The 27879-nt window shown below is 44.1% G+C and overlaps 1 protein-coding gene across 2 annotated transcripts in view; it reads right to left on the bottom strand.

Annotated features, from left to right (window-relative positions):
• The window catches only part of PFKM (phosphofructokinase, muscle), a 65931-nt gene that overhangs the window by 25315 nt on the left and 12737 nt on the right, over nucleotides 1-27879 (bottom strand). For both annotated transcript variants that reach the window (XM_053291255.1, XM_053291256.1), the window contains exons 3-9: nucleotides 18049-18122; nucleotides 17449-17526; nucleotides 8955-9144; nucleotides 5725-5890; nucleotides 4352-4396; nucleotides 3267-3375; nucleotides 1223-1318 (exon numbers count right to left, since the gene is read on the bottom strand). In XM_053291255.1, coding sequence (XP_053147230.1) covers nucleotides 1223-1318; nucleotides 3267-3375; nucleotides 4352-4396; nucleotides 5725-5890; nucleotides 8955-9144; nucleotides 17449-17526; nucleotides 18049-18122 — 758 coding nt within the window. The remainder of the gene's footprint in view (nucleotides 1-1222; nucleotides 1319-3266; nucleotides 3376-4351; nucleotides 4397-5724; nucleotides 5891-8954; nucleotides 9145-17448; nucleotides 17527-18048; nucleotides 18123-27879) is intronic.

Genomic DNA, 27879 nt, shown 5'->3' with positions numbered 1-27879 from the left:
TTAAAACGGGTTTGCGGAGTGCTCGCTCCACAAACCAGGCTTAAGGAGAGGGGTAGTTTGGCGGGTTAACCGCCTGGAGGACACCAGGCTCGCCTGCCAGCCTGATGGTTCTCATGGTCCACCGAAATCGGGTGAAGCTCCCCTAGCCCGATTTCGGTGGACCGTGTGAATAGCCTCTTTGTCTCTTTCCTTCTTTCCTTTATATTGTTAGGATGATATTGGTTGCTAGCTGTAACACTGATTTTTTTTTTTTTACATGCATTCAACACATAAGATAGCTATCATGCATATACTAGAATGGTTTTAGAAAATGACTTGCCTTATGATGTTGTTAGTTCAATAAAGCTTTAAAGTTACATAAAGTTGTAGTATTGGTATTTTGTCACTTCTCCACCAGTTTTGATCTGTGATTCCCATATTAGAATCAGGTGGCAATGCAGCTAAGCTCCTTTTCACTCTGGTGTAGTTCCTGAGCATATGCAGAGCACAGAAGTGACCTTGGGGCACAACAACTGTCCCATCCCTCATCTTCCCTGTTCATTGCACAGGGACCTAGGGTCCTACTGTTGTTTTCTGGGGGGTGCATGCAAACAGAGAACTCAGAATAATATCCAAGGTAGTGAGTTTTTTGTTTGTTTTAAAAAACCAATTTAGAAAGACCCCTTCTTTCATGAGACATCTTATGCCTTCTGAAGTGGTGTCTGCCTTACTCTTTCTCAAAGGCATGCCTTGAAAATGTGATAAGCCTTCAAACTCTAACTGGGCAAAGTGACATTAATCCTGCTTGACAGGTTTGCAGTTCATAAGCAGGTATGGATTCTGTGGTGGTAGGGGAAGAAAAACACCCCTACATTCCTCAACATACTATATTTGCCTGAGAATCCAAGACTACTCCCCCCCACCACCACCCAAGTGTTGTTAGAAATCAGGGGGTCATCTTGAATCCAGAGTCCTCTTCCTTTTGAGCAAATATAGGCATAACCTGTATTTAACCTATTTTTCAAGGGGCTCCTCTTAAATCCAGTCATCTTGTATTCAGGTAAATACAGTACAGCCACAAAACAGTTTTACTCCTAGATTCTTCTAACTGTATAAGGTGGCCCATGGACTGGGCATAGCAGAAAACCAAACATCTTGCCACCCAACCAGGAGAATTATTTCAGCTCAGCCTCAATGTTCAGCAAGGGGTTTCCACACAGACAGAAACAGGATTAACTCGTACAGTTTTAATGTCTTCTGAAGTGATGGGCTTGCCGTGCTTGTCAATGGCTCCTTCAGCCACAATGATGATGTTCAGTCTTGAGCCTCGGGTTCTTGTCTGCAGAGAAGGGAAGGAAGGGAAAGTGAGCGCCTGGCTGGAGGTGTGAGGGCTGGTGAGCTGGAGGCAAGGGGCTAGCACAGCAGCAGGCAGTCAAGTCCCTGAGCAATAGGAGGAGAGCTGGTCTTGTGGTAGCAAGCATGAGTGACTTGTCCCCATAGCTAAGCAGGGTCCAGCCTGGGTGCATATGAATGGGAGACTTGATGTGTGAGCACTGCAAGATATTCCCCTCAGGGGATGGAGCCGTGCTGGGAAGAGCAGAAGGTTTCAAGTTCCCTCTCTGGCTTCTCCAAGATAGGGCTGAGAGAGATTCCTGCCTGCAACCTTGGAGAAGCCGCTGCCAGTCTGTGAAGACAATACTGAGCTAGATAGACCAATGGTCTGACTCAGTATATGGCAGCTTCCTATGTTCCTTTGTTCCAATAGTTCCTCAAACTGGAACTAGGACAGAGTCAGCAGGGCCAGACTGGGACCCTATTGGCTTCTTGTGTCACCTGATTCCTGCTGGGCTGGAAGCTGAAGTGCCACTCCTGGCTATCGGCAGTGGTGGCACAGCTGGAATCAGGCCAGCCCTTTCCTCTGCTTGCAAACTGCCACAGGGAAGAAGGCACTCAAACCTTGCCTTGCAAAAGTGTATCACACTACAAAAGCTTGGGAAATCACCTCCTTGCAGAAGCTTAGGAAACCATCCCCAGCAGGAAAGTCCAAGTTGTGAGCAGTCTAGACTCTTGGTTAATGGGACCTAATCCACTCCAGGCTTGTCCTCACTCTTGGACCAACTCTGAGGTGATTTGAGAGCATTAGAATGCCCTGTCCTGCTAAGCAACAGGTCTCTGGGGCAGACTTCTTTCACCCACTCCTCATAGTTAAACAGATTTACTTAAAAAAAACAACCACCAGCATTCTACATCCAGTCTAAAATCATTATCTTTTATTAGTTGTTTTGGGAGGCAGTTACCTGATTCTGAAAAGCAGGGCATAAACCTCTCTCTATACAAATATACATAGTGTAGGATAAAATTGCACCACACTGTGCTACATCTATACAAGTTCTCAATAGCATAGTCATTTTGGAAACTGGCAGAGTGGAACATGCTCCAGTTATGGGCATGTGTACGGTAGCTACTTTCAGGCAGCTTCTGCCTGTTTTGGCCTCATAATACTAGTAAAATAAAGTAACGGTAAAGTGTGCTGTCAAGTCGATTCCGACTCCTGGCGCCCACAGAGCCCTGTGGTTTTCTTTGGTAGAATACAGGAGGGGTTTACCATTGCCTCCTCCCGCGCAGTATGAGATGATGCCTTTCAGCATCTTCCTATATTGCTGCTGCCCGATATAGTACCAGCAGGGATTCAAACCAGCAACCTTCTGCTTGTTAGTCAAGCATTTCCTGATGTGCCACTTAAGGTGATACCTCTCACAAAAATGGGGCAGAGTGGCCATGGTGGTGAGGGAGAGGATCTGTATATTGCAGGGACCTCTGCTTGCTCTGTGCATGGACAAGCATTGCTTCTCTGCTTCTGAGGAGGTCCCTCTCAGTGGAAACCACGGCACACAGTGTCATGGGATAATTTGTCCCCACTCCAACTATAACTTCAAGCACATTTCTTTAGTTGCCCATATCAGTGAATGGCTGCCTTCCGTGATAACATGGGGTTTAGACTCGACCCTGGTGGCCTCAATGCCTAGGTAAATCTTGATCCTCTCATCCCAATGAATGATGTTGTGCTGATTGTGCTAATTTTTGCCCACTTCTTCTGTGTGGGCCCCAAGGGAGTAGTAGTAGTAGTAGTTGTTGTTTTCCCTCTTCCTCATCCTTCACTGCTACCACACAAAGTCAATGGATCCATAGGCAGTATTAGGAATCTACAGTGGATCCTTCTGGACCTCTGATGACAGCCCTGGATTAGGCAGACAAAACTAAAATCCGGATTCTCCTATTTTGGTCACCTCAGTTAATCTCCTGCACAAGTGATCCTCCCAGTTGTCTTCTGGTGGAGATTCTGGAATGAAAACCCAGTCTGCGCCACTTGCCAAGGCAGTTACAAGAGCTAGGTAACTAGAGGCGAGGGGAAAAGACAAAGGATTCAGTCTGGCATAGATATATGCTGCAGAATGGATTGTGGTGGTAGAAAGGATTGAACCATTTAAGCCCACACAACTAGATATTCGAATGATCTAGGTGAATAATTTCTTGCATGTAGGAATAGAATATAAAAGGCTGAGCTAGAGTCTCTCTTACTCCTGTGCTAATTTTGACGTGTAGGGAATTTTGTGTACATGGAAAGTATTCAAAAGTAGCATCCCCTGCTGTGGCCTTAAGTGGTACAATCCACTCTACCACCTCATTCTGTTCCTTGTGTGGACCAGGCCTGAGTCTTATGCCAGTTCAATAATAAATATGACACAGTCCACCTAGCAGCTGAAAAATCCATGCAGGGCAGGTGCTATTCCAAAAAGATGTCTGGAGTAAGACTGACTCGATACTAAGAAACATGACTTAGTGACTTCCTAAAATATAAAAATTCCAGTTCATCCTCTCTGGGGAAAACTTGACAGTTGTCTGCATCCAGAGATGGTTGCCCAAAGAACTGATAAGGAAAAACCTTTCTTTGTGCCAGCAGACTAATTAGTCTGTAATAAACACATATTGGAATCATAGCAGTGCAGCAGCCTCATTCTGAGAGAACTGATGTATCAAACCAATCAGCTATTGTGTGGTGAGAAGAAAGACGAAAAATCCTACTTAGGGTAACTATTAAAGCTTCTGTTTTCTTAGATGGGAAGACGTTTCCTGACACCAAAGCGTAAAGGCTGTGCTTCCCTCTGAATTCTTATGGAACAAGACATCAAGGAACAAGATAAAGGTCTATGATGGAAGACCTTTATTTGATCTCTGTGCATAATATGCACAGGCAGGGATATTCAAGTTTGGCGGATTTGCAGAAGGGTAAAGATTCACAAGTCAACAGACAAACAAGTATCATGGCCAGTACACATACCAACCAACTAATTAACAAAATATTATTTCCTACCCACAGTGACGACCCATTACTTCCAGCACAAATGTCCTCTGATGGCTGTAACAGAAAACAAAAGGGAATGCATGAACACCGAAAAGTAGAACACTTAACAGAATTGTATATTTTATTTATTTGGAACATTTATAATAGCATTTTGGGGGGGAAATCTTCAAAGTAGGTAAGTTTGTGTCAATTGATTGGGGTGGGGTAGCTCCTGCAGTCTAACCATGTTCCATGTTCTGGCTCATATTTCTAGATTTCTTAAAGTGAATGTTAGTGCTTCATAAAACTGGAACTATCTTGACCACAAAAGTCCCTTGTGCTATTTGTGTTTTCTTTTTTGACAAGTGGTTTGAAATGTCCTTCATCCCAATCACTCTTCTGTCCTTCCTAGTCAACTATCAGAGCCCCGCTGCCCCCCCAATTTTTATCCAACTGTGTGCAGGTCCACATATTAAATGACCTCCGCTAGCAGACATCCTGTACACGAAACACTGAGAAGGGCAGCGCAGCGACGTTGAGGAACCACCAAGAGTGGAACGTTGCATCAGAAAGCACATAAACGAAAAGTGACATACACGAACCAGTCTCTGACCACTGATATGCCAGTTTTACCAAAAATGATCACCACATCAAACAGAGCAGAGAACTTGTGTCGATTTCACTCTTATCTTCCCCTATATTCTAGTACAATCCAACTGCAAAGCCCACTTAACATTCTTTTAGACATCACAAACCATAATGAACAGCTTTTAGCACATAATCACTTCGTTGCTCTCTCTTTAACTCTTCTGATACCTTCCTTGTAACAAAGCACTGCTCTTTTAAGACCAAGAAGCTTGAATGTGTGTGTGTGTGTGGGGGGGGGAAAGCGGAGGCGACAGCATTTTAATTCTCATTGATAGTGCCAAAATATCTTTAAAGTTGAACCCAAATATAGATTCCACATGATTAACTCTGAAAAAAGACACAGGTTCTTTACCCTCATTTTTCTCAGAACCGATTACACGGACTTATGTAAGGAGCATAAATGGTAGCAGCTCAGTTGTAAGGAAACACACAGTGTAGCAGTAAAGTCTGGGTTATGTAAACTTGGCAAGTAACAAAACAGTAATAATAATCAGAACTCTGCATCAAGGAAACCCACATTCTTTACCTTCTGTATCCTTTATTCTGCTACTACAAGTTAATAAGAGGTCAAGCAATTTCTCCAGCCATTGTCCAAACACTTTCATATCTAGTCTTAAGGTTAGAAACTTGCCTTGTTAAAAGTGAAAGCTGAGATGCTGAGGGTATGGAATTCTGGGCCCAATGTGTATGTTTCCAAAGTGCTATCAAGGAACTGAAGAATATGCACGGTCCAGTATAATGCACATAGGCCTTACCTTTGGGCAGTGGTGGTGATGGCATCCACTATCTCCATTATTCTGTGGAGAGCAGAATCTGTGCCGATGGTCATGTCAGTACCACAAAAGTCATTATCAATAGAGCCGACCATACCGACAATGTTCAGGTAATTAGACTTCTGGGCTTCCTCTGCTGTGATGCCACCTGGAAAGGTATTGGGCAGAGAGGGACCAATGGAATATCAGCAGATGGTATAACTATGTCACCGTTGCAAGCTCTTGCTTATCCTGAACCTGATGAAAATAAAACAATGCTCAATATTCTCACTTTATTCTGTGAGTCAGGCTTTAGAGCGACAGCATTTCAAACTAGTCGCTCAGTACTAGAACTCAAAGTCACTATGCCCTCTTGAGAAAAACAGAGGCTAGAAAATGAGATGAAAACAGAGACACTGCAAGACAAACATCTGGTTGACACAAGGCTATCAAGCAAGGGTGTTTCTAGGTACTTAAAAGATCTGGTGTCCAGGCTCACAATCCCTCTTTTGATATTGAAATTAAATCATGCCCCCTCTAATATTATAATACAGCACCTGACAGTGTCAAGGTGTAAATGGCAAAGAGCTAGGGTGAAGATAGGAGCCCTCTCCCATGCTCTGTGCAGTTGCCTCCACTGCTGCATGAGGTCATGGAGGAGGGAGGTGGCTGATGAGATTCAGGACTCTGAGCAATTCACTGGGGATCTGAGCAATTCACACTCTAATGAAGCCCCTGCTATGAAGATGGATCTTTATCAGTCCCCTGCTACTGCAGTTTTTCATATTTTCTTCTTTTGGGGGAGTAACTGACTGAGGAGCTCTTCTGTGCACACTAAATTTGCACAGAAATTGCTGTGAAAATTAAACTACCTTTACAGTAGTCTCAAAAGGCACAATTTTCATCATGGATTTCCTGCAAATGGACAGCAGGTGGTGCTGGATAATAGCGCACAAAGGAACTGACATGAACAGCTCATAGATAAATGCAAAACATGGTGGGAGAGGAAGCTATGTAATCTGGACAGAGAGTAGATAAACCCAAACAGTGTAGTATTTCCCCATCTGCAAATGCCCGTAAAGGAATGGTAGCACAGTTGTGCTCCTGCACAGCTCCTATCCATTTCAATGTGGTCTGCACAGGAGAACTTCCCAGTCAAGTGCGTCAGTGATACTTCATCAATCTGGGAACATGGACTGTCCTTTGGATTGAGGGGAAAAAAAAAAAGGGTGGGGGGGAGAGAATAGATCTATGCGAAGACCAGTGAACTGTCTCTCTCATGCACACCCCACCCCCAACAACACTGAAGTGCTATTTATTTTTGAGATTAATAAGAGCTAGCCTGGTGACTTTCAAAGGGGAGTTCTTAATTAAGGGTGCTGCCACTGCGAAGGCCTTGCCTCTCAGTCCCTACTAGCCTAACCTCAATATGTAGAAGGGCTGCAAAGCCAGTTTAGTAATATCAGATATATTATTCTCAGAAATCTATACTGCAGTCCTGTAAAGTAGGCCATCATCATCATCATCATCATCACCGTCATACAAAAGATGGAGCATTATGGCTGAGAGACAGTGGCTTGCCTGAAATGATGAGTGATTTCACAACTAAACCAAGATGTGAACTGGGCACTTTCTAGCACACAGCTTATCCATTACATGATCAGTTCTCTTAAAATATTGCCTTAAAAAAAAAAACAACAACTAAATTTGCATTACAAAATCTGCTCCTTGTTTTCACACTGCTACTGTTCCTCAGTTATACTGCAAATTGCTTTCAAAAATGTTTTGTGTTTGACCTTACAAGAATCCCACTAATCTCATTGGAAGATAAGAAACAAGGTTTTTGGATTTGAACTCAGCTCTTCTAAATCCAAAGCAAACTGGCTACTGGACCATATTGTCCCTCACTGATTCCAGAACAGGTTGATTGGTGTAATGAAGATGGCACCTATAAGCGTTTTCAGACATCAGGTTGAGAGGTTTAAGTTTCGAGATGAAGCAGCGCAGCCCACAACCTCAGTTCTAATAGGAGCCATTCAGTGCCCATAGGTGTCTCGGTTAAAGTACAGTAGATCTTGAACAAGATTTAGGTCTGGGCCACAAAGATCTTGCTTCAAGCCACTGCTCTGCCAATGACTCATAGTAAGGCAGTTTGCACTATTATAATTAGGCTTGGACAAAGGTCCTAGCCTAGTTCCTAGGTCCTAGCCTAGCTGTGTGTGCTCCCGTTTTGTGATCATGTGCTAGGGAAACAGCACGGTCAGAGAAGGAGGAAGTGATTGTCTGGGAGAAAGGAGTTGGGTTGGATGGCGCTGTCCTACCCAGCTCTCGCACCCAGCATTTTGCTGAGGTAGGTAGGAGGAATCGCCCTCTGACCCAGCTCCCCTCTACCAAAGGATCACTTCCTCCCTGCTCTGGCCTTGCTTTTTACAGGCACATGGTCACAAAACGGGAGTGTACACAGCTCCTGAACTAGGATAGTATACTTGGTCATTACCCTAATTGTAATTGTGTGAACTGCCTTTGTGTAAAACTGAGTTCTGTTCCTCCAACTTTTGCAATGAGAGTAACAGTTCCATCATGCCTTAACAGGGGCTTTTGAGTCAGATGAACAAAGACTGTGAAGTTGTTCATACAACATGGGCTGCTTGGGTAGGAGGAAGTTCACCCAAGCAGCTCGTGTCGTCCAAACAACCGGGAAGCTTCCTGACTCAGCAGCTGCAAACCCAGGTATCCCAGATCCACTACCCTGGCAAAAAATGAGGTAGGAGGGAAAAGGAGTCCATCCTACCTCACTTTCCAGACATCTGCAGTGCTGGGGCTCTGGAAATGGCCACTGGGAGTGGTGGCCATAGAGCCCTGAGTACTGCATGGCCAGGGAGAGGAGCCCTGCTGCAGTGTAGCGGACCGCCTCCCTGCTACCCAAGCACCGCATTGTGGGATCAGGAGAAGCAAGTCCTCCCGAACCCATGTTGGGCGTCTGCCACCATGCCAGCCATGTGGCCAGTGGAGGCGGTCATATGGGGGAAGGTAGGTAGGATTCTGCCTTCCTCCCACCAGCCCTCCCCATCCCCAGCCACTGTGGTCAAGAGAATGATCTCTGAGAATAGTTTTCTAGGTGGGTCAACCGCTCCAAGGAACGACAAAGATTTCAGCATGAGGTTGCTTTTGCCTCTACTCAACATTCAGCTTTTAGTTCCCCTCCTTGGTTTACCCATTCAAAACTGCAATACCTGTCTTAACCAGCTCCTGCAGCAAACTGGTCCACTCAGCTCGGAAGGTGTCTGCTCCGGTCAAGCTGCCATCACCTCCAATCACACACAAGTTTGTAATTCCTCTCTTGACCAGGTTGCGAGCAGCTTTCACGCGTCCTTCACGTGTGCGGAAGTCTTGGCACCGGGCACTTCCAATCACTGTGCCACCCTGAGAGGGGACAAGCCAGGTTAAGAGTATAAGCTGGGAGTTGGAAGACAGCATTATGGCCACCTACCCAAGCACTGGCTGTGATCAAGAGAGATAGACTCTTGTGCTCAGCTGTAAAGGTTTTTTGGAGAAGACATTTGAAGCCATAGGTTCCATCACAGGACAAGAGATTGACATAGTGCACTTCGGGATATCTTTCCAGAAGGACAGACAGAGGTGCCACACAATGAGGGACTCATTTCTTACATCCCAGTAGCTCCCAGTTCAGAAATCACTCCATACTGGAAAAACCAAGTACACCCTACACTGGTAACAGTCAGATATGGGACAATCTTATTATGGACAAAAGCATCACAAAAGTGTGGCCTTAGATGGACTGTGTCCAAGAAATGTCTCCCACCCAATAAGTAATGCTGCTGTACTGATAACCTATAACTTGATTTTTCTTGTATCATTTCACACAAATTCTAGTAAGAATTTTCAAATATGAAAATTAAAGGGTTTTTTAAACATTAAAGAGAGAAACAGTCTCTCAGTCTTATTGCTGAAGTTTGTGTTGTATATTTCTTCTGCACATGACATTAATCTTTACCTCTGTTCTTTTAATACTTGGCACATTCATTCTTAATTATCTTGTTAGCAATATGCACTCTACACACTATTCCCAGGGGTGAGGAGTGTTTGATCAGGGACTGGGAGAAGAGTGAGACCAGCTGGAACCAATTGGAGACGGTTTCTGTTCCCCTGCTTTCCCAGGCAAGGTACGATTCCCAGGGCTATTGTTTACTCCCTTAAACCAGAATAGGTTAGGAACATAGGAAGCTGCCTTAGATTGAGACAGACATTGGTCAATCTAGCTCAGTTTTGCCTACACTGACTGGCAGCAGCTTTTCCAAGGTTTTAGGCAGGAGTCTTTCCCAGCCCTACCTGAAGATGCCAGGGATCAAACCTAGGACCTTCTACATGCAAAGCAGATGCTCTAACACTGAGCTACAGCCCCATCCCACCTTCCACACAGCCAGGGCTCCACCCCTCCCTATTTTTCTCATTATCTCCCTCACTCCAAGGGGCCGCCAGAGAGAGGGGTGAACACGGGCCCTCTCTCCCTAACTATGCCCCTGCACACAGCTGAGATCCTATTTATAATGTTCACTCAGAAGCCAGCCCCATTCAGCAACATTCCCTGCAACTTTAGTTAGTAGCTTCCTCCTTGCATCTTCTGCCTCTCACTGCTTCCTGTTCAGCACAGTAGCAAATTACTGATGAATAGCCACTTGATTACCCTTTCATTAGTTAGTTTCTCTTCTACGCAAAAAAGATGTAATTACCAATTTCCTCTCATTTTTCTTTTACTGTAGAACACTTCAGTTTCACAAGAACCTCCCCGCTGAATTACAATATAGAGGCTAGCCTAATTTCCTCACTATTCAAGAAAGGGGTTGGGGAGAGGCACAATAATATAATTTTGCCTTGAAAACTGATTACATTCATGATGACCAAATACAAGGTCCGAAAGGAGGGAAACAGGAGTATAAACTCAGAGCCTTTGCAGGTGATGTGGTGTTTTTTCTAGAAAATCCATTAGGAAAGGTTGGTAGGCTCTTGGAAAAAATAGAACAATTTGGCCAATTTGCTGGGTTTTATATTAATAAGAGTAAAACGAAGGTGTTGACAAAAAATATGGACCAGAAATCCAATAATAGACTTTACGAAATAAGTGAATTGAAAGTGGAGAAGAAACTCAAATATTTGGGTGTCTGGTTGACAAATAAAAATTCTTTGTTTTCAAATAATTATATTAAAATATGGAATACAGTAAGAACTGATTTGCAAAGATGGACTAGAATGAACTTAACTTTAATGGGAAGAATTTCAGCTGTGACAATGAATGTCTTGCCTAAAATGTTTCTTTTTCAGATAATTCCTATAATTAATAAGTTAACCTGTTTCAAGCAATGGCAAAAGGATATAACTAAATTTGTTTGGCAAGGAAAAAGACCAAGAATTAAATTTAAAAATTTAACAGATGCTAAAGAAAGAGGTGGTCTTACCCTGCCTGATTTAAGGCTGTATTTTGATGCTGTTTGTCTGGTGTGGTTAAAGGAATGGATAACATTAAGAAATCCCAGAATACTTGATTTGGAAGGATTCGATAGAAGGTTTGGCTGGCACTCATATTTATGGTATGATAAAGGCAAAGTGCATAAATCATTATGTAAGAAGGAGTCTGATGGGAGTATGGGCAAAATATAAAAAGTGGTTGGAGTGTAAAACTCCATTATGGTTATCCCCGATTGAGGCTTTGGCACGTAAAGACACAAATATGTAATCTGAATGGGGTACTTATAGGGATTTATGTTTTCAAGAGAAGGGCTGTAAATTAAAAAATTTAAATGAAGTACAAAATTTGGTTTGTAATTGGTTTCAGTATCACCAGCTAAATAAAATTTATAAAAATGATCTTAAGGTTGGATTTGTGGATCAAATGTCAAGATTTGAGAAGGAGCTGTGTGAAAATAAGGAAAGATTAGTCTCTAAGATGTATAGGTCGTTGCTTTTGGAGGAGACAAGAGATGAAGTGGTTAAAACAACTATGATAAAATGGGCTCAAGGTGTGGGTCATAATATAGATATGGCTGCTTGGGAAAAATTATGGAAAACTGATTTAAAGTTTATTGCATGTTATACTTTAAAAGAAAATTATCATAAGATGATGCATATATGACACCGAAAAAAATAGCATTAATGTATAAAAATGTTTCAAACAAATGTTGGTAATGTGGACAATGTGAAGGAACTTTTTTCCATATGTGGTGGTCATGAGGGAAGGCAAAGGGTTTTTTTGGGGGGGATATGATATATAATGAGTTGAAGAAAATTTTTAAAATGACATTTCCTAAGAGGCCAGAATCCTTCCTGCTGGGAATAACTTAAGGAGAGTTCTCCAGAAGAAATGTAACATTTTTAATGTATGCAACCACAGTGGCAAGAATTGTATATGCGCAGAAATGGAAAGACAATAAAATGCCCTCAAAAGAAGACTGGTTTATAAAAATTTTGGAATATGCTGAGATGGCAAAACTTACAGCACTTATAAGGGAAGAAAATCTGGAATGTTTCAAAGATTGGGAATCATTTTTACTTCACTTAAAGAACTATTTTTCTAATATGGACCTCTCAGCAGGGTTTGAAATATAGCAATAACAGCAGGTTGGGCTGGGGAAAATCGAGTAGTAAAGTGGAGTACGTATGTTTTGAATTATTATAGCAATGGTTTATAAGTATAGTTAACGTGAACCGCGCAGACAGGTAAGCAGGAAGTCAATATTTACTTAATTGTAAAGCTATTGTAAAAGCGAATAAAAACTTTAAAATGTAAAAAGGAAGGAAGGAAGGAAGGAAGGAAGGAAACTGATTACATTCACGACGGAACAAGGCATCTTCAATATCCCCAAAATCCATTTGCTACAAGTTGACGTTTTGTGTGCAAGACAATGCAGAGGGGCCATAGCTCAGAGGTTTGCATGTAGGAGGTCCTAGGTTCAGTCCCTGACTTCTCCAGATAGGGAGGGGAAAGATCCATTAAGCCTAAGGACTTCGACTTAATGTTGCCAGTCAAGAGTAGGCAATATTGAGTTAGATGGATCAAGGGCCTGAATAAAGCAAAAGCAGAGCCTGACAATAGCACCAGGGAGCCATTGGAGCCTCCCATGGCTCCAGGGAGCCATGGCACTTAGAAATGTTATTGTGGCACTTAGGCTAGGATATTCAGAGGCAGAGTTTTTTCTTAATTTTTATTTTATTTTATTTGTTTGCCCCAGGCAGCCCTGTTTCTGTCCTAAGGATGTTATTTATAACAGAGATAACGAGAATCCCATTTATCCTTCCCCTCCACAAGTCCCCACTATCACTAAGTCTGGCAATTTTATCAAGAGTCCATTGTGTGGCTCCTAAATTTTTGGGCTGGCTCCTAGATCCAAAGAACATTTGTCAAGGCCTGTTATAAGGCAACTTGGTATGTTCATTTTGGCTGTATGTGATCCACTACTTCTCCAATCAGAGTAAGGGGGCCTAGAGGGAGGCTTGGCTACCCCAGAATCCTCTGCAATTCTTGTCTGTGAAACTTGACCAGTCCCATACACTCCCATCACAAGTATGGCTGCAGGCAAAGGTCAGCTCTGATTTCAAGCTATTTTGGGTCTCAGACATTCATTGTGACCCCAGCCATGGCGGTAACACATTACACTTAAGACATATGGCCTTGCCAGTGACCCCAGCAGATGAAAAGGTCAGGATGTTACAATAATTTTCCTCCTGACAGGAACTTCTTCCTTCAGACAGCCAGTGATCTTTCACAAACTGCAGGAGGAGGAAAGGGTTGTACTCAAGGGCAGAAGAAGAGAATTGTAATGTTTTCAGAAGTTTCACAATTATTTCACCAAATTAAAAATAAAATCTCACTCTGTAATCCCTTTTTTGTTTTTATAAAAGAATTACCTAACTCTCATTAATTCAGAAAAAATGTAAGAAAAAAGGGTACATTAATGTATCAGATGTTGACTTATTGTATTAGGTTGGCTAGACAGGTAAATAGTATAATGGGGTTGAACTCAAAGTCAGGATTATCCAGTTCATGGTGAACAGGTCGATCAATGGCTAGGAGCCAGGAGGGCTGAATGAACGTCCATGTTTAGAGGCAGTACCTCTTTGAATACCAGATGCTGAGGACAAAAAACCCCCAAAGGAACACTGTTGCTTCTGTTCCCTGCCTGTGGACTTCCTAGGAGGCATCTGGGCAGCCACTGTTGGAAACAGGGATGCAGCAACAGATGGACTCTCAATCTGGTCCAACGGGGCTCTTGAATTCTTAGCCCTTTGTCCTCAGTATATCCTTGTGCTTAAAATATCTCAACTGATGAATTTTTTCTCTCTTTAAAATGGCTCTGCTTTTACTATATTCCCTAGTAGATAATGCACAGCATTTTCTTGAAAACTCCAAAGAGGGAAATTCATTCAGAATAGCCCTCCCAGGTAGGGATGTGCACGGAACCACTTCAGAGGCCCTTTATGGGCCTCTGAACTGGTTCAAAGAACCGCTGGTTTGAAGGCAGCAGGGGTCTATCTTTAAGAGCAGGGGAGGGTGCACTTAACCCTCCCACTGCTTTTCCCCCACTGGCATCCGAGTGTTTCAAAGCCCATTGGGGTGGCAGTGTATCTCCCTGCCACCCCGTTGCCCTCGTCTTCCAGATATGACCGGATGTTGCTGTCCCTGGCACAGGCACACGCAGGCATGACGGTGACTTCTGGTCATATCCGGAAGACGAGGGCAACGGGGAGGCAGGGAGATACACTGCCACCCCAATGGGCTTTGAAACACACGGATGCCAGTGGGGGAAAAGCAGTGGGAGGGGTAAGTGCACCCTCCCCTGCTCTTAAAGATAGACCCCCCGCTGCCTTGGAGCCTCCCTGCAGCGGTTCCGTGCACATCCCTACTCTCAGGACATTCTTCCTAGCATTAACCTGAATTTTCCTCTTCCTCTGCAAATTATTTCTTTAAAAGTGTGTCATTTGTTCTAGGTAGGTAACTATCCTCTGCACACTTAACACCAACCTTCTTTACCATTTTTATTTCTTCTGGATTACGGGATTATTTTCTTCTGGATCACTATGGATGACTGTGTCTACTTTATTATCATTATGAACAGTACAGAATGGTAAAAAGTCCTTTGTTCACTACAAGCAGAGTAATTTTAAAATGTTCAAGAGGTTAGCAGTGGTACTAGTTTCCTGAATTCATTGTGACCACCCAAGTCTTTCCCTATGCAAACAATTATTGTTATTAGTAAAACACAACGGGAAACTACACACAGAGCCAGGTCTCACGATGAATGAGACCTGGTTTGTGAGAGTGAGCTCTCCTTGCACACGAGCAAGGTGGGAGCCCTGGGCGGCCAGATCAGCCGCCCACACGATTGCCGGCTCTGTGACGGAGCTGGCGGGGGCTGGGGAGTTCAGGGGCTGTGTGGCCCCCAGAAGCACCAGTATGCCCTGCGTGAGCGCGCAGGGCATATTGGGGAGACCCCTGAGCCGGGAGGCTGCTTTTCAGCCTCCCACCAGGGGTCTACTCATGAGTAACTGCAGTGCAGAGCCACATCACAGCTACTCACGATTTTAAAAACCGGGTTTGCGGAGTTCCTGCTCCGCAAACCCGGTTTTAGGGGCGGGCGACTTGAGCGGGTTACCTGCTCAAGAACCAGCAGGCTCGCAGCCGAGCCCGGTGGTTCTTATGACTGTAGAAAATAGGGCTAGCGGAGGCTAGCCCGATTTTCTACAATCGTGTGAATAGCCTCAAAATGTGTTTCACAGGAAAGGTGCTGAAACATGCCAGGAACTTCTAGGCAGGACATTCCACACTACATTTCAGATGGTGTTTCAGAGTAGGAGCCAAGTCCCAAAAAAGAGAGTAGTTCATTAAAAATAGTACTTCACTGGCGATTGACTGGATAGGCATCATGAAAACATTCTTCTCTCTAAACAGCCAGTGGGGGAGCCTACTCATGAATTACGATGACGAAAATGTAAACAAATATGACAAATATGTATACAAATACGATGAATATTTACATACTGATTTTCAACAAAAAACCCCAAAGCGGTTTACATAGACATATATAAATAAAATGGCTCCTTGTCCCCAAAGGACAGAATCTAAAAAATAATCACAATAAAAATAAATAAATAAATAAGGTAAACACCAGCAACAGCCACCAGAGAGATGCTGTGCTGAGGTTGGATAGGGCCAGTTGCTCTCCCCCTGCTCAATAAAGAGAATCACCATTTTAAAAAGGTGCCTCTTTGCTCAGTCAGCAGGGGTTATATATTTACATAGATATAAATAAATAAATTTGTGCCCCCGAACTAGAATCCTGACTCGGCTCAAGTGTGTTTGGGGTTCTAAATGTTAAAACAAAAAAACACTCAAAGCTTCCTGGCGGGTACAGGGGGCACTGCTGCAGCCCCAGGGTGTGTGTGTGTCTCCAGAGGTTCCCCCCTCCCCCCAGTCTTCTATGGGCCAGTTTCGCCCATTTTTGGGCCGTTTCAGCCCTCTCCGTCTTCTTGGCGGCCATTTTGGAGGCTGCCATGCATGTGAGGCAGCCTCCAAAAAAGAAACATAATATAGACACCAGCAACAGCCACTGGAGGGATCTGTGCTGGGGATGGATAGGGCCAGTTGTTCTCCCCCTGCTAAATATATGTACTTGTGAGTAGACTCCCCAGAAGGCTGTTTCAAGCAGCAAGTTAATATGCTCACCTGCATGTCACTTTGCTTGCACCTTGAACAGATACATTTCATAGAATTTCAAAGTTCAAAAGTACCCTGAAGGTGTTTCAATCCAACTCTCTGCTCAACGCAGGAAGAAAACTGCTACAGCAACCCTGACAGATGGCCTCCCAGTTTCTCTTTGAAAACCATGAGTGAAGGAGTGCCCAACTTGGCATGAGGTGGATTTCTCCACTGTGCAATTGCTCTTAGAGTTAGGAAATGCCTCCTGATGCATAGCTTGAATGTGCTTCTTTGCAAAACGTCAACTCATTAATTGCTCCTGCCCACAGGAGCAACAGAGAACAAGCCCACTCTTCAGCCCTGTTCAGCTGTTGTCACATTTAGCATCCCCACGAGGGCGCCTCACACAAGCCCTACCCTCATACTGACATGCTCTGAAGCCCCACCCCTCCCGCTCTGCATGGTCACCGTATTTGTCTGCCACCGTGAACACTGTACTTGTGGAAAGAGTTTTCCTGTGATCCGAGCACTTGAGTGCCACAGGGTTCAACATCATGGGGGAGGACTGCTTCACAAGTACAACATGTCTCTACTACAGACTACCACTGTCACTGTAGAGAACTGGGGGTGTGGTTTCAGAGCGCACCAGCGCAGGGGTGAGGCTTGTGGGCACACTTCTGGGGATGCTGTGCATGAATGCAGCTTCCCCAGATTCCAAAACAAATGAAATGAGGCTCTTGTTTATCTCTTGCTCCTCCTTGTTCCCATGTGAGTGTACAAAGAGCACCACAGGAACAAAGGAGCAAATAAGAGACAGTTAGGAGTGACAAGGGACAAAACAAACTATAACATGCAATGGTACATGGAAGCAAACATACCCTAATCCTATAGCTTCAGGCGCACTTGAACGTCACAGACCTCTCTGAAAACCTTAGCGTTGGTGCTAACTGGGGTGAGGAGGACAACTCTCAAACCTTTCACAACCTGGAGTGAAGAAGAAATCCTGATTCCCAGCTTACCAGCTGCAGCATCATGGACACACTTTCCCATGTTGCTTCCTTAATATTGTCACCACCATCCACAAGCCCTTGGTAGCCCTGAAAGAAAATGCATGAGAGATTGTTTAAAAAGAAACTTTGAGCCTTTTCCCTTCACATGAGATATACACCAAGAGTAATTGCTGTTATGGCTTGCTGTAACTACAGAAAAATGCTCAAAACAAAATGCAGTCCAACAGTACCACATGGAGACAAGATAATGTGATGTTTAGCCTAAATGAGCTATATATTTAGGTTTCCCCCAAGCAAAATGGAGGCAGAGGATTTTTCTGGCACAGAACGATGCCAATCTGGAATATACCCTGAATTATATATCCAGATGTCAATCTGGATTATGCAATTTATAAGAACAGCCCTGCTGGAACAGGTCCAAGGCCTCTCTAGTCCAGCATCCTGTTTCACACAGTGGTCCACCACCAGATGCCTCTGGGAAGCCCACAGGCAAGTAGTATGTGCATGCCCTCTCTCCTGCTGTTGCTCCCCTGCAACTGGTATTGAGAGGCATTCCTAACTGGGCAAAAAGAGGCACTATTTAGGAAAGAAATTACCATCTCTACCTACCTCATGAACGAAGAACACTTTGGCTCCGGTGTATATCCCCACTCGAACCACAGCCCGGACAGCAGCATTCATACCTGTGCAAGGAGAAGGAAGAAGAGGTCATTGGTAGATGGCATATTGTACAAATAACATGACCTCTCTGAGATGTAAACAAAAGCATTCCTATTGGGCTTTGCTCTGCTGTATTTCAACATGATCACTTCGTTCATATGAACATCACAGGAGGAACAAATGGGCAAATTAACAGGACTCCCTGGGGATCTAATCTAGTTCATGCAGCAGTTTATTTTCTGGCACAGGCTGATTGTTTGTGTATATGACAAGCTGATCTCATACACCAGTCACCACAGCCACAAGTCACCTATGCTTTATAGCTTGAACAGGGATTCCCATTTCCTGTCATTATTTTCATCATGGCATAAGTGAGTATCCTGCATAGAACTAGAAAAGTCTAGAGTGACACACACAGCCCTGAACTTCTGGGTCCCAGCTAGGAGCTGGAGTAGAATGTAGATGAGGGCAGATACAGGAACCTCTCTGTCCCTAACACTATGGTACTCTCCTTTACTGCCTCACATTAATAGTTACCTCTCACGTGACAGCATTAATGCACTGCAGCACTGAAGTCCAACTAGCTTGCTTTACCTATCTCTATGCTGTCCTGCAGCAGTGGTCCTATAGTGGTGATCCTCCGTTACATCATTTTAAAAAAACGTTTCACAAGCTCTGGACTAGGCAAACAAAGAAGCATTTAATAAAGGCAACCAGGATCTGAACAAGCATTTAATGAAAACAAGCATTTAATGAAGGGAACTAGGATCTGAACACGCCCAAATATTGTTTGGTGCTCTTAATGCACAGGTGCTTCTGGGTGGGGATAGGGAGGTGGGTAGCAAGACAAATGCTTTCTAGAAATGCTGCCCAAGACAGCTCACAGGGGTTTCATTGATGGGATCACATCTCCAGGGTAAATGTGCAAGTTTGCAAGATTAGAAAAGGAAACTAACAGCTTGGCCACATGGTTTAGAGCTGGATTCCCTACTAAGAAACGGTGACAATGTAAACACAGAAATGGGCGATAAGCAGAAAGAGGTAATAGCGGTAGAGGACATCTTGTTGGACAAAGGAAAACATTTTTTCCAATAAGCCTGAAAGAAGCTTGAGGAAGCTAAGAGTTCTGCCATGGGCTGAACTCAGTGAAGGACCTGGTTGGCCTTTATCTCCTGCAATATTCTTATGATCAGGGCAGTTTAGATCATTTTACAAAGCTGGCTCAGTGAAATTTGCTTCTGAATTAACACATGTACAGCCTGAGCTTATAGTTCCTTCCCTGTGATGTGAAGCAAGCAGGCAATGGAAGGGACCTATCTTTATAACACTGAAGCAGTCAGATTTCAGTGCAAAAACTCTATCCTAGAAAACATCAAAACTTTAAACCAGGGCTTCAAAACTTAAGCCCTACTGCAGATGTTGGACTACAAACCCCATCATCCATTGGCCATGGTGACTGAGGATGATGGGAGTTGTAGTCCAAAACCAGGTGGACAGCCAAAGATGTGCAGCTCTGCCTTAAACCATACAGTGCTGCAAATGAGCTAGTGTGATGTAGTTACTGGAATGTTGGACTAGGACCAGGGAGGCCGGGGTTCGAAGCCTCCTCGACCATTAAGCTTCCTGGGGGTTCTTTGTGACCCAATTGCTATCTCCCAGCTTAACCCACTTTGCAGGATTGTTGTGAGGGGAAAAATGGGCTAACCACATGGATGCCACTCTGGACCTTTTTGGAGGAAGGGGATACAGATGTGATAAACACCAATATATAGATCCTGCTGCTCCGATTCTAAAGCAGGCTTGTGGCTTCACAATCTGTTTTTAAAAATTAAGCAGACATATAACACCCATGAAAGCCTTAGGAGAGCCCAGCTGTCTCACTCAGCCCTGAATTCCTGGTCTCACTCAGGAAAGGAGGCTGTGTCAGATTAACAACAACAAAAACCTGATCTGAAGCAAGGCAGACGGCTCAGCTCCACTCACAGCTTGGAGCAGGAGCTTAGGACCAAGCTAGATGAGACATTAACCCTGACATTGTGCACTTTCTTGTGGACAGTGTCAGGAAAGTGCCTTGTGCACTTTTTTCCTTTGCACAGTAGCAGCTGGTGCAGAAGGGCTGACGATTGGGACTGGGGCCACAAGGGGAGGCATTCTTCTCCCTCTCCCTCCACCGCACTCTGAATCCAGATCACTGGTGCCAGTGGCTGCTTATCTCCTGGGGCAAATGGCAGCCGTGGGAGCACCAGTCTAGTTTAGGATCATGATGGAAGGAAAGGGTTCAAGCCTCCCTCCACACCCACCATGGTCTGATCAGCCCTCTCTGCCCTGCTAGATAACAAAGAATAGACAAACACCTAGGGCCAAACAATGGCCAACATGACTGGGCAGTCCTCTGTTGATGGGAGGGATCCACTAGGACTGCTGTGCAATTTCAAAAGGCAGCCCCGACAGTGTAGCAACACGGGGCTGCTATGGAATGGCTATAAACTGTGTCAGGCAGTCACACAGCACGACTTCTATTGTTTCCCATGGAAGGAGCACTGCGCTGGTGCCCAGAAGCAGTTTTATGACATTCCACAGCAGCCCCGTGGCTACCCCATCAGCGCTGCCTTTCAGACAGCATAGTAGCCACAGCAGGTCCCTAACACTGACGAAGGCCTACCTGTCTTATCAGGCACGGTGATGAAGTTTGGCTTTCAGTTGGAAGTGGTGAAACCTTGGGTTTGTGTGTGTGTGTGTGTGAGAGAGGGGGAAGCACTCTTCCTCAAAACTGCATACAATCAGAGTAAATGTCAATGCCATGAAACGAAACCTCTTTGAAGAAATTAAAATGAAAAGGGCATCTTCAAAGGGTAGTTTCAGATGTTTCTGAAGACCTGCGTCTTGGGTTTCACAGCAATGTTGCCTTTGAAAAGTTAGATGTGTGCCAAATTCATGTCCGCTTCACTCAGACTAGCTTCTTTAGAGTGAAATTTACCTAAATCCAAACTTGCATTGACCCAGCCATGCCTAGTGTGTGTGTTGTGTGTGACACACACACACACACACACACACACACACACATGCATGTGAAGTGTTCTGAACTCTTAAAATACAAGGTAGCAGTGCTAAGTATTGTTACAGCCAGAGCTCCCTTCACTGAATCCTTATGAGGACTTGTGACAGATGCTGCAAGTGTGTCATGCAGGGCCCACATAATGGCAGCATACTCATCATCAGACTCTGATGGCCCTTCTGCTATTGGCCAGCCCCTGCTTTCTTAGCAGGGCCCTTCAGAGCATGTGCTGTTTCTTAGGGCTCTAGATCAGGATGGACCCAGATGCATGAATATCCCATGTATCGAATCCCATCCTCAGCTGATCCCACCCTCAGGTGATTCGCACATTTTATTTTTACTTGCTGACATTTAAAGCAAGGGCCTGCAGTAGTGTGCTCTGCCAGATCGCTGTGTTTGCGGGCTCCAGAACATAACACACCGGGAGAGAAGATGTAATCCAACACCACCGCATACCCAGAAAATCCTCTCTGCTCATGTGATTGCTCCAAAGAAAACTGATGAAAGTGGCTGCCATTGCTTTGGAAAACTCGAAACCTCTGCGGAGGATGCAAAATTCCCTCAAGTTTCAATCATTCATAGAGAATTTACACCAGGACACAAAGCCACATTAGGATTTCTCAAGTGGGGATCCTAGGGAAGAGGATTCAACAACTCAAGGGAAAAGGAATGCTCCTTCACTCTAGTGCTTCTGGCAGGGAAACAGAAAGCCCAAGCTCGATCTGTAGGCAAGAAAAAGCACACAGCTAACTCTTGGGTTGCACAGATTGAAAGGGAACCTCCCTCAGCACCTTCTACCTAGTGAACTCCAATCCTTGGAAGTAGAAAGAACATCCGTAATAAGGTAGATTTCAGGGATGGGGCCACAGCTCAGGGGCAGAGCATCTGCTCTGCATGCAGAGGGTCCCAGGTTCAATCCCCCTTGGCATTTCCAGACAGGACTGGGAAAGACTCCTGTCTGTAACCCTGGAGAGCTGCTGCCAGTCAGTACAGGCATTACTAAGCTAGATGGACCAATAGTCTGACTCAGTGTAAGGCACCTTCCTATGTTCTTATGAACACCACAATTCTTTCTACTAAAGTGAAGTGTGACTCCTTAACATTTATGGGGAGACATGGCCCATTCTTTCCTCCACCATATGTTTTCTGGTGAGAATACTTGCTGGGTGATTCTGGGCCAGTCACTTCTCTCTCAGCCTAACCTACGTCACAGGGTTGTTGTGAGGAGAAACTAGAGTATGTAGTACACAGCTCTGGGCTCCATGGAGGAAGAGCGGGATATAAAATGTTAATAATAATAATAATAATAGGAATAGAACTGCCCAATGGAAGCAAGATCAAGAACCTGGAAGAGAAAGAACATTACAAATACTTGGGCATTCTCCAGGCTGATAACATCGCACACACTGAAGTTAAAAGAAAAATTGGAAGGGAATACATCACGAGAGTTAGAAAAATCCTAAAGGCCAAACTCAATGGCAGGAACACCATACAAGCCATAAACACCTGGGCTATACCTGTTATCAGATACACTGCAGGAATAATAGACTGGACCCAGGCAGAGCTAGAGACGCTAGATCGTAAGACCAGGAAAATCATGACCATCAATCATGCTCTGCACCCCCGCAGTGATATAGATAGGCTATACCTCCCTCGCAGCTCAGGTGGAAGAGGAATGCTGCAAGTCCATCAAACAGTAGAGGAGGAGAAAAGAGGCCTTGAAGAATATATAAAGGACAGGGAAGAAGATGCACTTAAAATAGTCAATAACGAGAAACTATTCAACACCAACGAAACAAAGCAGGCCTACAAGAAAGAACAAGTCAAGAACCGAGTAGAAAAATGGAAAAATAAGCCACTGCATGGTCAATATTTGCACAATATAAGTGGAAAATCAGACATCACCAAGACCTGACAATGGCTTAAGAATGGCAACTTGAAGAAAGAAACAGAGGGTTTAATACTGGCTGCGCAAGAACAGGCACTAAGAACAAATGCAATAAGAGCCAAAGTTGAAAAATCAACCACAAACAGCAAGTAAAGAAGCAGATGAAACAGTGGACCACCTAATCAGCTGTTGTAAAAAGATCACACAGACTGACTACAAACAAAGGCATGACAAGGTAGCAGGGATGATACACTGGAACATCTGCAAAAAATACAAGCTACCTGTAGCCAAAAATTGGTGGGACCATAAAATTGAAAAAGTTGTAGAAAATGAAGATGCAAAAATATTATGGGATTTCCAACTACAAACAGACAAACATCTGCCACCACAATACACCAGATATAACTGTAGTTGAGAAGAAAGAAAAACAAGTCAAAATAATCGACATAGCAATACCAGGGGATAGCAGAATAGAAGAAAAAGAAATAGAAAAAAATCACAAAATACAAAGATTTACAAATTGAAACTGAAAGGCTGTGGCAGAAGACGACCAAAATAATCCCAGTGGTAATTGGCGCCCTGGGTGCAGTTCCAAAAGACCCTGAAGAGCACCTCAACACCATAGGGGCCATAGAAATCACCATCAGCCAATTACAAAAAGCAGCTTTACTGGGAACAGCCTATATTCTGCGACGATATCTATAACCATTGACAATAAAATCCAGCCATCCCAGGTCCTTGGAAGGACTCGATGTCTGGATAAAGCAAACCAGTCAATAACACCTGTCTGACTGTGTAAACAAGAAATAATAAATAATGCATAGGTCATTGAACTCTGGTATGCACTGATGTCATAAAAGAAAAAAGAAAAAAAAGTTTGAGTCAAAAGCGATTTTTTTAAAAAAATCAAAATTGGGGATATGGGTGTCAAATGGGGCAGTTTCATGGTGGGTAATGATTTTTTTTTTAAAGGTTCTTAAAGGGTGTTTCTTACTACCAGTGGCACAGCACTAGCAGTTGGTGGTTTTCTAACTTCCCCCCTCTTTTGAAATATGTTTTTTTTTTGCCATATGTAGAAGCAGTGGTAGCAGATCTTGTCTTCGTGGATGCCAGCCAGAGAACACCACGAGCAGCTCTCCAACACACTGCCACAAGAAGCAGCAAAAAATTTCTTGAAAATGGGGGGAGGAGGAGGAGAGAGGTTAGAAAGAACTGCCAACATAGCATTCCTCATAGTTCCAAAACCTTTCAAAAAGGTTGCTGGGCAAATGCTTCCCCCAGTTTTGCAGTTTGCAAAGCAGGCCCCGAAGTGTGTTTTTGGGAAGGGTTGTTTTTTTTGGTCAGCCTAGATAAATAAAGACTTCTCTCTTGGCCTTTGCAGGCACAGCAAGACCTAAGGTGCACCTTAGAGAAGCGAAGGAATCTTATTTGGAGTCTCAATGTAACTCCAACTTGGGCTCTTGCTTAAAGGAAACACAGAACCCCCAAAAGGAGGGAAATGAATAGAAATGGACCAGGCCACATGCCATGGGGAAAAAAAAAATAAGTTTTCACATCAGAGAAACAGCAATAAATCTGATGTGATAACTTGATGTTATCTTCCTGTGTAGGAGCAGTTCCATACAATAGAACGTTATGGCAAAGCCACACAAAAGAACTATATCATATCACAAAGTAGCGTGAGAATAGGCTTTAATGCTAGTCACCTCTGCAGGGGTGAAGGGCTTATTATGATGGTCCACCCAAGGAGGCTATTGGAGGCAGAGGCGTATCTAGGGAAAATAGCGCCTAGGGCAAGCACTGAAATTGCGCCCCCTGTCCAAACAATTGACACCCATCTTTCAGATAACATTACCATAATATCAGCTCAAAAATACAAGTCAAGCTCGTTAATCTTTTAATATTTCAAAAACTATTTGACTCAGCCTTCCATCCTTCTGAGGTCGGTAAAATGAGTACCCAGAATGTTGGGGGAAATATGCTAACTCATTGTAAACCACTTAGAGAGCTTCGGCTATAGAGCGGTATATAAATGTAAGTGCTATTGCTATTGCTATTTAGTAGTGGACATAGCCAGACCACAAATGCTGGAAAACTACACATTTCAGTATGCTGGGGCTCATGAAATATCCAAATACTATGTGGAGGTGTACTTGGAAAACTAAACAGAAGTGCCTGTCTAATTCTCTACTATGCATTGTAACATCACTATTACACAAGTTTTAAAAATAAATGGAGAATTTGGCTTTTCCCAGATACTCTGAAAATAATTAAAGGATATGCAGAGTAAACTGTGTCACTGCTTGGAATATATTCTAGTATTTCAGAAAGACAGTTAAGAAAGAGAGAGAGAAAGAGAGCAAGAAACTTCCAGTGGCCTTAATACTAAGGATTTCACACTGATTCAAAGACAAACTCACCATTAATAGCCATATTATTAAGACATCACATTTAACTCACTTATCACAAGAAGCAAAGTAAGAGCAAATGAATACAATCCTAGCTCAGTATTCACAAGCCCTGATTCTCTGAACATAGTGCCCAAATGAATATGTGTACAGTGAATTCTATTAAATTAAATTAAATTTTTTTTTGTTAATTGTAGCCCCTTCGGGGGGCTTCCTAAAGGCCGTGTGTGTGTGTGGGTGTCTGCAAAGGTTCCCCCTCCCCTTGCTGGCCTCGCAGGGACCATTTGAGCATGTGCGGTGGCCATTTATAATTTTTTTTTAAAATGGCCACTGAAAACAAAATGGCCACCACGCATGCTCATATGGCCTCTGTGAGGCCTGGCATGGCCTAGGGCCTCACAGAGGCCATTTGAGCATGTGTGGTGGCCATTTTGTTTTCAGTGGCCATTAAAAATAATTTTTTTTAATGGCTCCCCCTTCAAGTGGCGCCCGGGGCATGTGTCCTGCCTGCCCTATGCTAGATATGCCCCTGGAGGATCCAACAAGATTGGTGGAGAACTGGAATAATGAGCTCACCAGGGCAGTAGACATGATCACTCCATCACCTTGGCCAACCATGGGAAGTTGGAGACAGGCCTATAATTGCCTAACTCCAGCCTGCTTCTAATTTAGCTCAGAGGCACTCTTACCCCTGGACTTCTAGGCAGTTCCAGGGCCTCCAAGTCCCTTGGGGGCCCCAAATCCTCTTTAGTCTGTCCCAGGTGATGTGGTTGCTGTGCTGCACTGCTGGCCCACACTGCGCCAGGCAGCCGAGTGTGACTGTGACCTGCACCGAGCGTGACCTCTGCTTTAGAGTCAGAAGGAGGAGTGGGGAAAGAAACATGTGTGATGGGGATATGTTAAGTTGTGTGTTGAAATGTTTGTGCTAATGCATATTTGCATAAATTTACCTTTTTCATATTCTTACATTCTTGTGAGTTCAGTTGCTGCTTGTGCCCTCAAGTTTAAAATACTGCGTGTGTCACTGTGTGTGTGTGTGTGTGTGTGTGTGTGTGTGTGTGTGTGTGTGTGTGTAAGGGGATGATGCTTAACTTGCAGGGCAGGGGGCGCTCCAAAGGCCTTTAGGTCCAGGCTCCAAAATTACCTTGGTGTACCTCGGACCTAGCTCCATGGTATATGGAAGCACTGCAGGAGCTGAAGCAGCGAGGTAGTTGACTAGAGCGCAAGTGCAAAAGTACTCAACTGGAATCTGACCAATTAGAGCACAGAGCACAATTGAAGACCTATGCTCTGGCAATACATGTACGACAGGTTCATGTCCAGTGGAACTGTCGAAGGTTGTGAGAGGATTTATACGGACCCGGCTTTGGAACCATCAGTTAGCTGAGGTGAGGCCTTGAATGAGTTTTTTTGTAGATAAAATATCTTATATTCAAGCTGACCTGGATACCACTGATGGTGCAGAGTCTTTTGTGAGGGCATCCAGTAATTCATCTTTTGTGGTTATATTGGATCAATTTCAGTTTGTGACTCCTGAGGACACGAACAAGTTGCTTGGACCATAGTGTGCTACCACTTGCCCAACATGGCTTATACGATTATTGGAGAGGGTCTGGTTAAGATCATAAATGCTTCTCTGAGGGAAGGTAGGATGCCTCTTTGTCTTAAGGAGGCCATTATTAGACCTTTTTAAAAGATGCCAACATTAGATCCCTCAGAGTTAGGCAATTATAGGCCCATCTCCAACTTCCCATGGTTGGCCAAGGTGATGGAGAGAGGGTGGCTTCTTAGCTCCAAGCAGTCTTGGATGAAGCAGATTATCTAGACCCATTTCAAACTGGCTTTCGGGCAGGTTACGGGGTGGAGACTGCCTTCGTTGGCCTGATGGATGATCTCCAATTAGAAACTGACAGAGGGAATGTGACTCTGTTAGTCCTTTTGGTAGCTTTTGAGACCATCCAAAATGGTATCCTTCTGGAACATGTGAGGGGAAGGGGTGTAGAAGGCACCGTTTTACAGTGGTTCTGTTCATACCTCTCCAGCAGATTTCAGAGGGTGTTGCTTGGAGACTGTTGTTTTACAAAGCAAGAGCTTTTATGTGTTGTTCCTCAGGGATCCATTTTGTCCTTTTTAACATCTACATTAGGCCTACTTAACTTAGGCCTCCCAGCTGTTTTTGGACTACAACTCTCATAATCCCCAGCCACAGTGGCCAATTGCCAGGGATTATGGGAATTGTAGGTCAACATCTGCAAGAGGGCCGAAGTTGAGCAGCCCTGATCCACATGAAACTGTTAGGGGGATAATCAGGGATTTGGTGGAGGGTGCTATCAGTATTCTGATGACACCCAAATCTATGTCTTCGTGTTAGCTTCATCAGGTAATGGTGTAACTTCCTAAATGCCTCCCTCAAGGGGGTTCATCTGAGG

Source organism: Hemicordylus capensis, chromosome 2 (genome assembly GCF_027244095.1).
Source record: "Hemicordylus capensis ecotype Gifberg chromosome 2, rHemCap1.1.pri, whole genome shotgun sequence".
NCBI classification, from domain to species: Eukaryota; Metazoa; Chordata; class Lepidosauria; order Squamata; family Cordylidae; genus Hemicordylus; species Hemicordylus capensis.
Note: the sequence above shows the minus strand (reverse complement) of the source record. Positions and strands in the feature narration are given on the sequence as shown.